Here is an 18,036-nt window from a genome sequence, read left to right as displayed (position 1 = left end):
TAGAGTACTTGACGTATTTGAACTGCATAAATTTTACATCTGTACATTTATATTTGATTTATCAAAGGGAAATATGCCACATGATCTAGTAGAGTATTGCCAAAATATTCAACATCCTTATTCAACAAGGGGCAGAAAAGAAGGCTTGCTTTATCTTCCAAAATGTAAAACTATGTATGGTCAACTCTCACTTTCTTATATAGGAGTAAAATTGTGAAATGCTTTGCCAAAAAATTTGTGAAGGAGTATTAATACCACGAAAATTTTCCGAAGTAATTTCGCAAAACACATTAAATCTGTATAAACAATGGTACTACAAATCAATAATGTTATAACAATATTTTTCATAGATGTATTTAATTTGTTCATTATGTAATACGTGTTAAAGGACCAACACCTACTAGCACCTGTGCTACCTCTTGGTTCTTTTAGCAACCTCACTTGGTACATCATTGCCATGTAACTCTTTTTTAGAAATAGTTTTAGATTACATAATCATTTATCCATTATATATTATAGATTATATTCAATATGTTTTTAAATCTTTTAGACAGTTATGTGTGCTATGTATTAATGTTGATTTATAAACATGTATTCAAACTTTCTTGTACATATGTTGTTATTATCAAACTCAAAAGTGATTACCGTTTTGTTTTTTTTTAATCATATTTTGTAGACATGGTGTCAACCAGAGCAGACCTTTACCGGAAGTTAGTCTTGTGTTTAGTGTTGTTCCTACTCTTCGCCGAGCAGTCAGGTAAGACACTATAGAAAAACCCGGTCGTTTGTCCATGAGGAGTTTTTCTTTTTTAATCATTTTTTGGGTGACTTTTAAGGCCCTCCTCTGTAAGGATTCCGTGAAGCCAGACGTAGTCTCCGCGGGACATATCCCCGACGACAAGATTCAGACCGATCTTTCGGTCAAGTATGATTGTAAAGACACCTGCCTTATCCCCAGAACGTGAGGAAATCGATAAGCTTATCAAAAATACACCAGGAAAGCGGGTGTGGTGCTGACAGGAACACAAACCTGATTATAGTAAAAATTACAATCTCTTGCATGTATATTATGGTGGAATGTGCACAACGGCACCAGTATAATGTCTTTGGTTGAGAGAAGTGCAGAATTCGCTTCCTTTATGTTAATATTTATTTAAATTCAATTAAATTCGGTTGTTATTGTTACTCATTAAAATGTCCGAAGAATAACAGTGCGAGTTTACATAAAATGTGACATAGAAATGAAATCAAAAAGTGAAATTCATAATAGCATAATCCAAACTTATAAGGCATATAAACAGTATGCCAATATGCATCAATTAAAAATCACATCAAAACGCATTAAAAAACACATTAAAAACTAGCACCTATATTATATAGAAATGAGACTTGAGGAATAATGAAAAATATGGCAAAGGAAAAATAAGTGTGGAGAAGGAGAGAGAAAAAAAAAAGAGAAAGGGAGAGGGGTAAAGAACGTTGGCACAAAAAGGGAAAAACGAAACAATGAACATTGATTGTGAAATTGCTTCACATAATTGAAACGTGAAAAAAAGAAAAGTAATTGTACGTGAAATTACTTTCCATTAACATCATGGAAAGTTATGGAAGGAGCAGTCGTGTGTCTTTCATACCTTTTTTATGCGTCGTTCATTCCTTTTATTATAATGATACAACAAATTCGTCACTCCTGCTCGGTATCCAGTTAAAGAATATCACTTGCAAGTCAACAACTTGCATTGGAACAATATCACGTGTATTACACACACAAGTTTCACTTAGCATGTCATACCCATAGCTTTTAACCATGATGATCGTATATTAAACTTGTATAGTGTTTTTTTTTTTCTTTTCTTTTCTGTACAACTGTGCAGACGAGTCTCCGGTGTCAAACATACAGGAAATACCGCTCAGTCACACTAATTAGAATAATAATAGGGTTTAGATCAAAAGATACGAGAATGTTGATAAGGGTAGATATTTTGTTCATTGTTTACATTGGTGTCACTATTTTGTCTTGCTTATAAAATGTAATAGAAGGGTATGCGGGATAAAGTAATTGCACATCAGCATCTTACGGTTTGTTACCAGCTTCATTTTTTCAAGTAGCCTACAAAGGGGGGGGGGGGTGCATGAGGAAGGGTACCAAACACCACCCTCACACCCATCTATAGAAGCAAGTGTTTTGCTCACACCCACACACACACCCACACACACACACACCCACACACACACACACACACACACACATAAAATACTGAGTCCTCCCTTGCGTACATTTTTTTTATAACCCTGCACAAAACTGCGCGTTTATTAGTTACTAATTGAACAATGTGAAGTGAAAGGTCCACAAGCTATATAAATACGAGTGTTTCTGTTGTTGGGATAAACCGGAAGCAATGACGCCGCTTGCTATAGCGTGGGGATATTTGTTTAAATATATGTAAGCAGCTGAAGACACCCAGCTTTTTTTTTGAAAATGTATGCTTGCATGAGTCTGTCTTTCCTCTTTTAACCGTCATTACAAGTCCGATAAGCAATTTTAACAATCCGTATAATTGAACCCCCGTGATCAGTGTCTTATTTTGCATAGAAAATCTTCTTTCATCAGCTACTCGCCATGGAATCTCGGAATAAGCAAAGTTAAGGCCACCTCACACTATGCGACTCTCGGTCGCACGACTGACCGACTTTGGGTCTGAAATAAACAAGCGTGTTTATTCTGAGGCTATTGTGATTTATTTCGGATCCAAAGTCAGTCAGTCATGCGACTGAAAGTCGTACAGTGTGCGGCGGGCTTTAAACGAGTCTGACTCTGTAAAGAAAATAATTTTTCGCGTTCTACCGGAAACATCACCGCGGAGGCTTGACAGTCACCAACTTAGCACAGATGATATTATTAATAACAAAACTGAAAATATATTATAAAGTGATAGTGATGACTATTATACAATGTAATGGCATAATAATCTTAAGAAAAATAAGGCCACAATTATCATTATGAAAGCACAATTTAGTTACCAGGTTATTTTAATAGTTTTCATTGATTTTTATTTTCATTGATTTGCATTTTTTTAAATAAAAACAAATGTAGATGCTTGGCGCAGACGTCGCCGAAGACGAAGGGTGCCACCGCCGCCACCACCAGGTAAGTCTATATCGAAGCAAGTGCAAAACTAATAATATACTCGAGTATAATCATTATTAGTAACGAAATGATTAAATAGAAATGATAATAATATAATAAAAAATAATAATAATAAAGTGCATTTTCTATGCATCGTATTTATCATGACTGATACTGTCGGCGCATGAGAGCCTATAAGATTCAAAACCTTTGTTTTTCATTGCATTGTTGTACTGCCTTAATGTGGATTACCGATAAAATACATAATTTGAACTTGAACGCATCACTGTTGAAATCCTACTTTACCAATCTACAATGTTGCAACAATGAATCTGTCAGATACTGGATGATATGCCTGGAGAACAATCTCTTGATACATCCCCCATCTTCACGAGCTCATATTCTTTGCATTCAGACAGGACAGCACCAACCTTCACTAGCTGTCCCGGCAATATTGGGAATTACTACACCTCTTCGACGTCGACCACGGTCTATGTTTCGTGGACGAGGCCGACGGCCACCGATAACGCCGGAACGCCAAGCGTCTCGTAAGAATACATTAATAGTGAAATGTTTCATGCTCAATTTTTAGTTTTTGTGCCGAAAGTCTTTTTGGTGCCAAATCGGTTCCAGGAACCGTTAAATTTTCTTGCAGACAATTGGAACATAATCTGCAAAAATGATCCTCCTTTTCAGCTCACAAACGCGTTAAACATGTCCATATTTACACTCGGGTCTCAGCGAGGCTGTTTGCTTTGTCTGCAGATGAAATGTATTTACTTGTTACAGTCTCAAACCAGTGACTAATCTTTAGATCAGGAGAAATACTTCCACACGTGAATCATTTACAGACAACAGAAAGTCTCTATGGGTGTGCATCTTTTTTTTTATTTATCAAACCACTTGGTATTTAAAACGTCTTAAGCGGAACAATTTCCATAACTTTCTAATTTTAGATGCCACTTGAATAGGACACCTACCATTCTCTTTGTCTCATAGCTTGATTATTGTATAGACTGTACTTTATAAGTAGTGTATAAGGAAAAGCCAGTGGAGAAAGAAATAAACATTCTTCATTGTCAATTATAGGGACATGGTTACGCAACATCGCAGATGACGTCACTATTCTTTGTCTTGTTTCGTTTTTAGCATGGACTTGATCGCTTTGACTTTCGTCTTTAGGACCGATCAACAATGTCTTACATTAAACCTACGTGTTCCGTCGTTATATCTCACCTTTGAATTGAATTGAGTTTGTTTTCACATTAGGCTTTTAAAAAACACCAACAACATTGGTCACACACACAAAAAAAAGAAGGAACATAAACATGATAGAGAAAGAATGACAATAAGCACACAATAGAGGCTTGTGCATAGTGATCCCTATTAAACTAAATCAATGTGATCACTCGACCGTAGAAGGTTTCATAGTTTTCTATTTTTTGGTGCGATTGGAATGAAACGCTTATTATTCTGTTTGTCTCATTTCATTTATTCAAGCTATAGCTTTAATAGATAGTTTATTATATACATGTAGCTTTATCAAAGTTAGCATGATCATAGTGATCCCCAACTATGCTTGTCATAGACAATTATTTCCCTGTCTTCATGTGTATGAGTAGAGTATGTGTTTGCTATGATATTGACTTTCAGAATTTCAAGCGGAAGAGGACCGACTCATTTTTCACCTGGCAGTCATACCACGATATACACCGCCCGAGATCCTGCGGGGAACACAGCCACGTGTTCGGTCACATTCAGCGTTGTCGGTAAATCATTTTGTTGCTGTTAATCTATTCGAGAAAATCTCGCTGTTTCTCTCACTCCTTATCTCCGCCCCGCCCCCCCCCCCCCCCCGTCTCTTCGTCTCTTTTCTCTCCTTCACACACACACACACACACACTTTTTTTTTTGTTTTTCAACGATGTTTATTCTGTTCCATTCAAAGTAATAGAAAAAAAATAACAATTTTCATTTGCTACAATTGAAATGACGAAAATATACATTTGTGATCATAATAGCAAATTTGCTATTGCTGTACATGACATAACAAAAATTACATTTTCATGAACAATTATCAATTTACATACAGTCACTTCCCCTATGCTCTCAAAAAAATTGCTTAAATTTAACAGTGATAATTCAATTCTTCTAGCATTAATCTTAATAATCATCCAAATGAATTATGCAGCAAAATTATACAGTAATAAATAATGGAACCATATTATTTATCAACCAATACCCGCCCACCTACTAACTCATATCCCTTACTGAGTCCCTATGACCACCCCCACCAGTTCCCTCCCTTCCTGTTTCCTCCCCCACCCCTATCTGTACACATGCAACACACAAACACACACAAACACACCCATACACACACACATACACATGCACCTAATTTGGTTAACTGCTCTTGCCTACACATCACAATATAGTAAATATAGTTATATAATCAGCCCGCCAACAGGCTGACAGGAACGCATGGGAAAGGAGGGGGAGAAAATACAAAACAACACAAGAGAAAAAAAAAAAGAAGAAGAAGAAGAAGAGGAGGAGGAATGAAGGAAAGGGAAAAAAATGAAGAAAAGAAAGAGTGGAATACTATGGAAACATTACTATTTTCTTAAAAGTCACAGACGTTGCACACACACACACACACACACACACATACACACACATACACACACACACCAATTTGTTAGCGGCAAAGTCTCCACAATATCTAGTCGCTTTCAAGTGGAGAACTCTTGAAACGTAACATTTCTTCCTTTTTCAATATTACTGTTTGACCTGTTATATTGACATGTGTATAAAAAAGAATAACAACAATATTCGAGGAAACGTAAATAGATGAAGATTGAACGGAAGCTCTTTTCTCCTCTCGCCTTCATCGTACTCCCATCTTTGTCATTCTTTGTCATATTTGCCTATGTATTCTCTTATATTTTCATTTCAATTTCCTTGTTTCCTGTCACATGGTCATTATGTATGATTTTCTAGTCTTCGTGGTCTTCGGTCTGTCAACTGTGTTGATCCTAAAGCTTACACTTGTCGGGAAACCTCCTGTATTCTGTTTGTCACCGTGTAACAATTTTAATTCTTGATGTACAACCTGCTGTTTGCCATCTGATGAATATGTTTGATTATGATAAATATGTCATGTGAAAACAGTGTTTTACGTGGTATCATATCAAATCAAACAATAATTGGGGGTTGCCTATCTCTATATAGGCATAATTTGGTTGAATTTAAGTACACGAGCGTGGTAAATGATGAGGTAGAAATGGAGTTGCCGACACAGCACACAAGACTTGATTCGATTAATGGACCTTAATTCTGATACGTAACTGTGCAGAAAGCGGGAGAAGTACAAAAAGAACACCGACTTGTGCATTACATTGCGAAATTGTAAAAAGGGAAAAATAAAGATATCATTAACTGCAGCCCGTTATTTTGATCGTTATCTGTAGGCACCAAACAAGCCAAACAATTGCGATATAGAAAATCTAACTTAGGAAACAGGAGGAAGTCGCGTTCATTTATCAACTGTTACAGAATAGGTCCATTTTATTATTCAAGCAAGAAACTTTCAAAAGGTTTCATCGGAAGCACTCTCGGGAAGTAGAGGTGATATTTTCTTTTGTCTTTTGTTTGGGTCTGTCTGTCTGTTTCATAGGACAGGGGGAATTTTGTTGTTTACACAAGCGCAAGTGGGATTGGCATCACTTCCTGTGTATGTCCCTTTCATACTGATGGTAACGATAACCAATCTCTACGATTCAAGGGGAGAGTGAAGTGTGTTTGTGCACTGTATAGAAATTGATATGCCTCCTCCCCAGGGGGTGCCGGAGCTTATGAACCCTCTGCGCGTGCCACATGATATTACCTGCCCATTACGTTTGTGCTACGAGTTGTGCACGTTCGACTTCTTGGCACTGGTGACAGAAAGGGTGAAAGGAGGACACGGATCCAGGACTCAAGAGGGCGCTGTTGGAAGGTGTGATGTGATGCAGAGCTGGTGTGATGATCCTAAAAAGAATGTAGCTATCCGATTGGTCGATTGCCTGTCACATGACATTCGGTTTAAAGTATCATCGCACGCTGTGGTTGCGCATGACTGACGTCACCAATTTCTATGACTCGAAGTTTTTCTTCCCTTACACGGCTCTGATGTCACTATAAACGTTTTACACCTATGTAGATCCTTGTCATTTGATTGTTGTTTGACATCGGTCATTTGTCGCCTTGACGAATAGAGCGCCTTTTATCTTTCACCTCGTGTGAAATATTGTACCATCGACTTCGCTTGTGACCATTCACTATACTTGTATACTATTTTCACTGAAGATCGGCGATTTTAAGCTAGTTAACTGTCAATCAAAGATCATGGCGAATATTGCATTATTTACATTTGTTCAGAAGAAAAACGAACGATTTTCTTTCGATTTCAATTGCAACTGTTATATAAATTTGATATCCACTGTTTACGAACACTGACGAAATCTAAAAATTGCTATGTTCGGCAAACATTCGCCCCTCTTAGATAGATTCCCCTTTACCGAACAGATACAGGTTTTATTCAGACGTCCCGAAGTTGGTAGATGTGTGATCAAATAATGTCACTTGGATTGCGACGTGAATTTGCTCCACGAGATGTTCCTTTCCATGTTGTGTAGTCAAGTCGATTTTTTTTTGCAAGATGAACGAGACCTGCAACAGTTGATTCCAGCGTGTATGATATTTGTTGTTGTATTATTTTTTAGTCAAAAATATAATATTAGAAATTATTGCTCTCGAATACGATGTGAAATTTAGAAGGAAGTTTAGATATGAACACAGGAAGAGGAAAAAAGAAATGCGAGAGCGATAAGAACTTTCCGGAAGTCTTCGAGTCGAAAATTAAGGTGTCAGACGTTTTGGCTCGTGAAAGGTTGTCGAGTTAATTTAAGACACAGAACTCACCCGATAGTCGAGAACGAATTAAGCGGGAAAACCCGTTTAATAGTGTAACAAAAGTCTGTGCAACACTACATCTTCTAGCTGTTCCCGATAATAGAGAACGAATAGTGGGGAAATCCATTTTAGAGTGCAACAAAATTCTGTGCAACAAATCCTATAGGTGTTAATATTTTACCTCATCATCGTAAGAGATAATATAATTGATAATAATCATAGTAGATTTGGCTTAAATGCTGTTACGAAGTGTATAGCGACAATACTAATTATTATGATTATATATTTCTGAAAACGGAAGATGTGAAATAGCATTGGAAGGTGGAAAAGAGAACAAAATGCACGGTCGAATCTACAAGTCATGTCTTCTTTATTTTCCTCAGGCGTGTCGAATAGCTTCACCTTCAGGGAAATTATCTTATTAGGCTGAGCCTGGTATTAAATGGTGATAAACAATGACTTTTTGTAACATCTATAAAATGCATTATTTTTCTCGTATATGTAAAAAGAGCAAATGCATTGAACTGACAAAATTTAATAATAATGATAATAATAGTGACTACTTGTATAGCGCGCAGGTCCACCTTTCGGTGCTCATGGCGCTTATTTATTGGATGCTTCTTTGCTAGTTATGATTGAAGAGTTTGTTCGCAAAAACCGATAAGTCTATTTTTGGAGATTTTGAAGTACGGTCTCTGTTATAAAGTACAAAATAATACCTTTTAAATGATATATTTGTCACTACATATCAAGGTAAACTTTTGAAGTTATGGTCAAAAGAAGCACAAATTTTCTTATTATTCTCTTTATTTTTCTTGACCTTTAATCGCAAATATCTCCATTTGGCAAATATGGACTTATCGGTTTTTGCGAACAAACTCGTCAATTATTTACTTCCTGATTGATAGACTTATAGTGTTTGGTTGGATACATAGATTACTGCTTGACAGAATGACGACCTGACAGACACCTCATAAAGTGGTAACGTACCTCAAATTGGACGATGATACACACCCGACAGAGGCTCTCGTATTGTCAAGATGGTTTTCGATGCCGCATATAATAGAAAAGACAACAAACTACCAAGTCATATTAGTGGGAAAGATTTCATAATTTTGCATTAAATTTCTTTATTCCATTCGAAAGTGAATAATAATACTGACACATTGAATTTCATTCACGACGAGTGGCTATACGTACCTCAAAGCACTGTTAAATCGGTCTGCCACAATCAGGCCTTTTCATTTTTGAGCCAATCAGCAGCGGTTGTACTGTTTCTTTACTGACGGCTCAACAGGAGGTTTCCAGCCAATCAGCAGTGGGTTTACTAATTCTTCGCTGACGGCTTCATCCGTAATATAGTTGGGATAATGGGATTTTTGGTTTTCCGCTGTTTTGTCGCCAAGGACGTTCTGTTGTCCAACAACGAGCTCTACCTTCTGTGTCCACTTTCCGTTCTTTCTCTTTCTTCCTCGTAATAACTGTTTTCATGTAGAAACAAGTAAACAAGCATTGATAATCTACAGTAGTTACTGAATATAGGCCTATAGTATGGCAATGTCATGTACATGATATACATTACACACAAAGAAAAATAGGTTTAACTTTGCAACTTCAAAGGTGCAGGAAATTGTCACAATGCAGGAGCACCTTCACGGGTGCAACTTTGCCGCTTTCGGACCCGAAAGGTGCAAAGTTGTACCTTTACTTTAAGGTGCTCCCATTAATTGTGACATTCTGAAAGGTGCAAAAGTTGCACCTGCCAAGGTGCTCCCAATGTGACATGTTGCAAAGGTGCAAATCTGAACCAATTTTCTTTAGAGTGTACAACAGGGTTCCATCACAACATGAATTTCATCACCATAATGCAGTGTCTCTATTTTAGAAAGAGTGATCTTTTAGGCCTCTACTGTCAAAGTGACGACTGGAAAATGCTTCATATTATGCATAATTATCATTATTCAGAGAAAGTAAATGCAAATGTAACAGCATTATACATTCGCTAACACGGATATAATATATGAACCGAAATTGCGGCACTGTCTCCGTATTTCCAAACAACCCGGAAAGACATTAAATCCCCTGCACTATAAGATCGTGCCAGTTATGATTTCCCATTTTTCCCATCTTTCCCACTGTAAGTGAATTAGTCCATCTGGCGGTGTGGGTAGGAAACTCTCAAAGTCGTTCCTTGCCTTGTCAATCGTGATCATTATTTTGCTTTCTTCTGTGTGAAGTCTTCATACAAAAACAGTTTTGACTTTTACGCCTGCTTGCCCAAGCCGTGTTCCAGTGAGAGTGACAGTTTATTCTTTATGGTGGTGCGGGATATAAAGCAACGATTCTTATATTGGTAACTTGGTATAGTTTGTTCACAACAGCGCACGCCTTGTGCAGGAACTAACTTTTCGATTCCTTGTTTTTCGAGCATTGGACTATAGGTCCTGCATATTGTGATCCCAACTGTAGGACTTCTCTGCATGCAGCCGGACATTGCTACACATCACCACAAATATTGCGTTTGTTTCGTGCATCTGCTGTTACTTGTTGACCAATTAAAGGGCACATTTCGTGGGCACTGCAGCTTAGTGCCACCTCCCCCTTCTCCATTATAACGCTACCATCGCTGTTGAAGATTACAGCTGCAATACAAGCTCATGAATAGGTAAGTTAAAGGCATAATTTACCATTTGCAGATTAAACAAAAACCCAGCATAAGTGCTTCAAAATAGTTCTAAAATGTGAGTTAGGGATAGAAACAACCAGTGTAAAAATTTGAACCAGTATAATCGAAGTTAAGTGTTCTTAGATATATAAACTGTGAACAATAGTTATAATAACATTGTTTCCAGACTAAACCGTCTACAGTTATGGGTTAATGAGAAAAATAGTGATATATCCTTATATTTTATAGGCTTTATTGCAAACATTATATATGGTAGGATGTTTTGTGATACAACTGACCTATACATATGCATCAAATGTGATATCTTTAACATTTTTTAACTCACTGCTCCCAAAGGTAAACAGGACCTTTAAAGGGACCGTGCAGTTTTGGTTGACACCTAATTTCAGGTTTCTAACATTTTTTGGTGAGATAATGAGAAATCTTTTATGAAATATGAATGAGCATGTAATTCTATGAGGAATTCAATGTTTATTTGATGAAAATTGGTTTTGAAATGGCTGAGATATCCAAAAAAGAGCGATTCTAATAAAGTGTGGGACCCACACTTTATTACGATCTCTTTGTTTTACTTTGTTTTTGGATGTTTCTGTCATTCCAAACCAAATTTTCATCAAATAAACTTTGAATTCCTCTTAAAATTATATGTTCTGTACTATATCATAAGTGTTTTCCTGGTATCTCGCAAAAAGTTAAAAGCCCAATTCTCATCTCCACCAATACTGTACCACCCCTTTAACAACGTACTGAGTGATATAAATCAAACCCAAATAAATGCAGGATTCCACTCTATTTAAATGAGTGGAGATATCACTGTCCAGTTCATATCGCTTTGAATTTGACTTGAGTTGTTAGGCATACTTAATTAGAATTCGCTCAACTTGTATAAATGGTCCCGGCTTTAATGGTAGTTGAGAGTAAAAGGGTAGTCACAGTAAACCCCGTCCATGAAAAATGGAGAACAAATATTTCATGACTTAATCCCTTATGTCGTTCTTATGAATGAATTTACAATTTATGTTTCCTTTAGTTCTTTCAATCCTTTTGCTGTTTAAACTTGTCACTCTGGTTTCCATTGTTTCTTTTAAAAGGCAACGATGTCACTACAGGGGCGGATCCAGGAATTCCGTAAAGGGGATGTGCCTTTACCAAATTAAAAAGGGGCGCACGAGTCCCCCCCCCCCCATTTTTTTATTTCTTTTGTTAAAAACACAAACAAACTAAAAAAACTAAAGATGGGGCGCGCGCCCGGTGCGCCCCCTCTGGATCCGCCACTGCACTGGTATATTAAAGCAGTAATTGTTTGTAATGATACACAGTGATGAATATCGTAATAAGAATAGTGAAAACTATACATTTAGTGATGTTTTACAATAGGTAAATCAAAAAAAAAAACATCTCACAAGTTTTAATAATAGATTATATCCCCGCATGAAGTATGTGAGGTTAGTAGGCCTAGCTTGATATCACAGCCCTACACACCTGGAATGGATTTTCTCTCACAAAGTAACGTTTTTCTTCAGTACTGTCCAAAATAAATGTTAACGCAGTGTAGTCGACTATCACAGATTTTAGGATAAAGTCTTTTAATATGAAGAAATAACGACAGAACTAATCCAATTCGAGAAGCGTAAAGATACGTTGTTGCAACAGTTATACATAACAGTACATGATAATAGTTGTAGCGCATGGGGTAACATAGGAACAGTAGCAATAGCACCAATATCGATGTATCATTATGATGGTAAAGTTATAAAAGTAGTTGAGAAGGATGAAAAGGAGAAGAAGCAGGAAGAACAATTATTGTTAGAATATGGAGGTAGATGTCGGTAAATATACGTTTGCAATGTGAAGTAGTAAATACTACAATACAGGACGGAGAATCAGGGTTTACTCGTTTTTATTTCAACGTCACAAGTCTGTGACAGTGATAGTTGTAAACCGCTTGTCATGAACACGATGCACCGCAAAGGCAACTTTATATTACTATCTAGTATGGTCTACTGCCACAGCAGTATAAGGATGCAGGAAAACATCTTTCGCTGTAGTCCGAAAGACAACCTTCAAACCATCCTAGCACTAGAATTAAAATCACAATGATGGTAACACAACATTCAGCCAATAGTTATAATCATAAAGTATGGCGAGATAGTGATTAAGTTTAGGATGGAGATATATACTGCGTGGCAAAATAAAGGTAAAGGCGCAACTAGGCGAATCGTTCTAGATCGAGACAAAATGTTTATGATCGGGTAATTTGATAGGATAATAGCGTAAACACCTTCGAATAAGAGTCAGGATACCATTTCGATACTAATGACTATTGTTCTTTATTCTGCAGACATGGCATCATCTTGCACAGATCTGTACCGAATACTCATTTTGTGTTCAATCTCGTTGCTACTCTCTGTCGACCTGTCAGGTAAGATGTCTTTTTATCCTTGTTCACTGAAACTTAAGGGAAGCGTCCACAGGGATGGATGCAAATAGAGTCAATGATAAAGAAAAAACGACATAAAACAACAACGTGGATTAAGACACCCCCACCCCCCAAAATAATAAAATAAAAATGAAAAGGTCGGGACGCTAATCGCGTGTGGTTGGGATACTTCGCGATCAACGTGTCGATCAGAGAATACTACTTTGCTTGAAGTAGGCCTAAGCTTGAAAGGTTAGATGGACTCACTATACTAGTAAAATCATGATGCATGTTTGGGGATATCATTTTCAAAGAGTTACATTCAGTGCAATCATGCATAAGTGTTTTGTTTACCACAATAGACTGTATTCACTCCTGTTCGGTATCCGGTTCAAAAGTATCAATTACAAGTCAACAACTTATTGATGGAACAATATCATGTGGAACACTGACAATTATTGGTCCTGTTGCCACAATGACCGTGTATTCTTTCGTGTATCCTCATCTACTGGGCGCAGTGCTCTGTGCGTCAGACACGTCTTGACTGCCAAATGTATACCAGGAAATATCAAATGATCTATTCATAAGATACTGTTTTATTGCAACTTATTAGCAAAATTGACCTACATCGACGTAAACAAACACCAATTATTACGTGTATAGTATAAGACATCATGATGATAATCATGGGCATACATACTCGGGTTGGAACGAGGTTGCTCTGTATCACATGAATGTTATTATTATCTCCATAAGTCAAACCAACATAACATTACACATTTGAGAGAATTCATACCGGCCTGATTAGCAAACATTACGCCCCCAAAAGGGGGTCTAAAATCTTCTGATCACTCGATTGAATTATCATTCACCAGTAATGCATTACATAAGAACTTTTATATTAGCGATGTCTGATGATCAACACTCAGTAAGCTCAGTAACATCATAAGTTCAACAATAATAATGATAACTGAAAGTAATTGACAACTGATCGGTGCTTATATCTAACGTTGATGTATATAGGGCAAGTATAGGTGTCAGTCATTTGCAACAAGAACGATGATAATCACAATTGACAAGGATTAAAGTTTACTTATGGTTCTGATAAGTTATAAACATTTTTTTCTGTTTAATCATTGACTTATACTCTTGCAATGTAGACTTGCGGATACTCCGAAAGATAAATATATATTTCATCCAATCATATATCTACTTTCTAAAATTAAAATCTACAGAGGCTTGGCGTCGAAGGCCAAGGTCTCCACCACGTCCACCACGAGGTAATCTCTACGAGGTGTTTCTCCTTTAAAGGCAAAATTTAACATTTGCAGATGAAACGACAAAAAAAAAAGCATTAGTGCTTTAAATAGCTCGAAAATGTGAGTTAGGGATAGGAAAAAAAAACTAATGTAAAAATCTGAATCCGTATAATCGATGTTAAGTATTGTTGAATACGCAAAATGTGAACAATATTAATAATAAAAATGTTTCCAGACTAAACCGTTTACGGTTATGGTTACTGTGAAAAATACGGATATCTTTATATATTTTAGGCTTTATTGCCAAATTTTTATATGGTAGGATGTTTTGTGATACAACAGACCTACAAATATGAATCAAATGGGATACCTTGAACATGTTTGAAATCACTCCTCCCAAAGGTAAACAGGACCTTTAAAGGGAAATCCACTCTGTAAACAAATTCACTTCGATGAAGAGTGCGGCGAAATTGTATAAACAAGCGATTATCATAATAAACTGATCAAAAAACTAAAACAAAGCATTTCTAAAGGTTCACATGCCCTTACGAAGCAGTGATATATTATAATATGTAATAATTCCGTGATGTAATCGCATACTATCGGTATGCACGCTAAAGGAATGGAAAAAAAAAATCTCTGTTGTCATTATTTTGGTTTAATGCTGTCCTACTGTTCAAAAAACCTTAAAGTTCATCAGTCGCCTTTAACATATTCATCAGTGTTGCAACTTTTGAAATTCACAGCAGATTTGATTAAAATAACAAGCAAGCAAGCAAACAAACAAACAAAACAACAACAACAACAACAAACCAGGGGGAAATGTCTCCCAGTCTTTCCCGCATTCATCGTGGTAATACATCATAACTCTTATATCTTGCCTTTAGACATTATGCGACCAATCTTCAGAGGCTGTCCTGGTGATATTGGGAACCGATATACTACCTCGACGTCAACCACGGTCTCGTTGCAGACGCCGACGGCCACAGATAAGACCGGAACGCCAGTCGTCTTGTAAGATTGGCCCAAATTACCACCATTGATACATTGTACTAAGAATTTAATAGAATTGTAATGACAGAGCCTGGATACGTACAGGTCTCTTCTGTGATGAGCTCAAATAATAAATTGGAATCCAGGAATTCCGTAAAGAGGAGCGCGTTTGCAAAATCAAAGGGGGTGCACGCATCCTCCCATTTTTCTTTTTATTTCTTTTGTTTCAACTAAAAAATAAAGGGGCGTACGCTCGGTGCGGTCCTCCCTTGATCCGCCACTGCTACTTCAATACAATTGTAATGACAATTGGATGTCCCTACGGGCCTGTAGTGCAATGTACCGGTGATATTTTCTTGAGTTCTTCAGGCGAAATCCGATGATAGCTCTATACCTATGGGCCTCTGGACATAGCTGAGAAATTACTAATGATAAATCGTGAAATGATTCTTTAGTTTACTGAGATGAGCTCCAGGTATCAACCTTGATACATTTTTATGAGAACCTCGATCAAACTGTGATAACAGCTAATACGTATTATTAGTGATAATCTGTGACCTGATGCTTTAGGCTACTGAGATGATCTCAAGATATCAACCTTGTTAAATTTTACAGAGCACTTAAGTCAAACTCTGATGACAGCAGAATATGCCTAAGGGGCTCTAGACATAACTTTTGGGTTACTTCAAATGTGAACAGGTGCATTTAATATAATAGTCAAGTGTGGCAATTTTCAAGTTCAAAATCAAGTTTATTGATTTCATTTCCACCAAAATAATTAGGAATGCAATAAAATGTCCCCATGTACAGATAATCTCAAATCATAATCACAATCATAATCAAATCGTGATAATAGTACAGATAATCTCTAAGTATCTATCTCTAAGTAATCTATAGATTACCGGTGTAGCGGTGATAGTATCACCGCTACACCGGTGATTATGCATGCTCAAAGTACTATTGTCAAACTGAGATGACAGTATACGGGTCTTAAGTTATCTATGACAATTAATGTTTACTACACTTTTTACCTGGATCCTTACTTACTTAATCAAATTGTGATGGCAGCTGGATATACGGGCCTATAGTGAGATGAGCGCAAATAAGTATTACCAGTGATACATGCTAAATATAGTCGAACTCTAATAACAGCTGAATGTGATTACGGGCCTCTTAGTCTGAAATAGTGGGGGGTTTGGTTTACAGTATACTGAGAGTGTGTCTTACATTTTTTATAAATTGCTTTTGCTTGTCATAAACAGTTTTCTGTGTATAACAGTTGCTAGTGTTGCTGTTGTTGTTTTACTCTGACACCAACTTTTCAGAGTATCACACGGAAGAGGGCCCGGGTCTTCGTTTCCAGAAGGAAGGCATGCCACAGTTTACATTGCAAGAGATCGGTTGGGGAATACAGCAGTGTGTATGGTGGCTGTCAATGTTGTCGGTATGCGTTGATTATCTATTTTATACATGGGAAAGCCAAACCTCGCATTTTTGTGTGTACTTTTATAACTTCTTTAGCAAAAGTTTCTGCAAATCTGACGAACAGGGAAGATGAATTATATCCCCAAACTTTAAGAATTCTCAAGCTTCTCACTAAGAAGCTAGACAATTTACAGAGGTAACAAATCAAGAGTTTCCCATTATGGTGATAATTTTTGAGCGCCCTTCCTATGTGAAAGCCAGCGCGATTCCTGATATACTCATTGTGTCTAAGGAAACGAACAAATTGTTTTCTCTTACCAAAGAAAACAGTAATATGAATGCACTTTCTGTCTTTTTTTTTTCATCCTTTTATATCAATTTCTCTTCTCCTCTATCCCTTTCCTCTTCCTAGCTCTATACTTTGCATTCCTGCCTTCTCTTCTCTTTGTCTTCATCTCATACCCATCTTTTTTTTCTTACTCTCCTATTTGTCCACTCATTATAATACCTCTTCTTCCCAATTATATGTCATTCCTCTGCAATAAGAATATTTCGTGAACATGATAAAATACGCGTATTCTGGAGAATAGTCATAAATTTTCTTCAGTTGAATGTGATTTGTGCATGATACAATATCATCTGAGGTCACAATATTCAAGCTATAAATGCTAACTGGAAATCATTGTCTTGCATGGTATCACATTTCCTTGATACAGCATTTTGATTTCAAATTTCTTGGTAATGTGCAACTTGACATGACATTATGCAAAGTTACGTTTGATTTTGTAATGCTGAAACAATAAATCCGATCGAATCAAACCAAATCATGTCATGAATTTTGCTTCCTTTATCTCGAGGAAAATTGTTGTCGAATAAGAGTGACAGTGACTGTGACGTAGAAAGCGGATTTAGTTTGTTGAAAAAGGCTCAGGGTGACAGATTTTGGGACCATCCACGAATTACCTCCCTAATAGGCGCCAATCAAAACCGACAGAAAATCTAACCTGGAATCGAGCAGGAAGACCGCGTATTTATTTAGCACCACAAATTTGGCCCACTCGCAGGCAAGAAACTTCCGAAGCTTTCAAACTCAGGAAGAATGTAGGTGTTGTTTTCGTTTATGTTATGTTTCGAATTTCGATCTGTGATTAGTTTGGTGGGCCTGAAGACTTAT

The 18,036-nt window shown here is 36.9% G+C and overlaps 1 protein-coding gene across 1 annotated transcript in view; it reads left to right on the top strand.

Moving 5' to 3' along the window:
- The first annotated feature begins 678 nt into the window (after positions 1–678).
- LOC139727363 (complement receptor type 1-like) overlaps positions 679–18,036 on the top strand; it is a 75,419-nt gene continuing 58,061 nt past the window's right edge. The window contains exons 1-3 of the mRNA XM_071638323.1: positions 679–757; positions 3,543–3,675; positions 4,781–4,896. Of these exons, the coding sequence (XP_071494424.1) occupies positions 679–757; positions 3,543–3,675; positions 4,781–4,896 (328 nt within the window). The remainder of the gene's footprint in view (positions 758–3,542; positions 3,676–4,780; positions 4,897–18,036) is intronic.

Source organism: Diadema antillarum, unplaced genomic scaffold (assembly GCF_040938485.1).
Source record: "Diadema antillarum isolate AM-2024a unplaced genomic scaffold, OU_Dant_1.0 seq00000129_RagTag, whole genome shotgun sequence".
Taxonomy (NCBI): Eukaryota; Metazoa; Echinodermata; class Echinoidea; order Diadematoida; family Diadematidae; genus Diadema; species Diadema antillarum.
The sequence above is the reverse complement of the archived record's forward strand: the minus strand, read 5'-3'. Positions and strand labels throughout refer to the sequence as shown.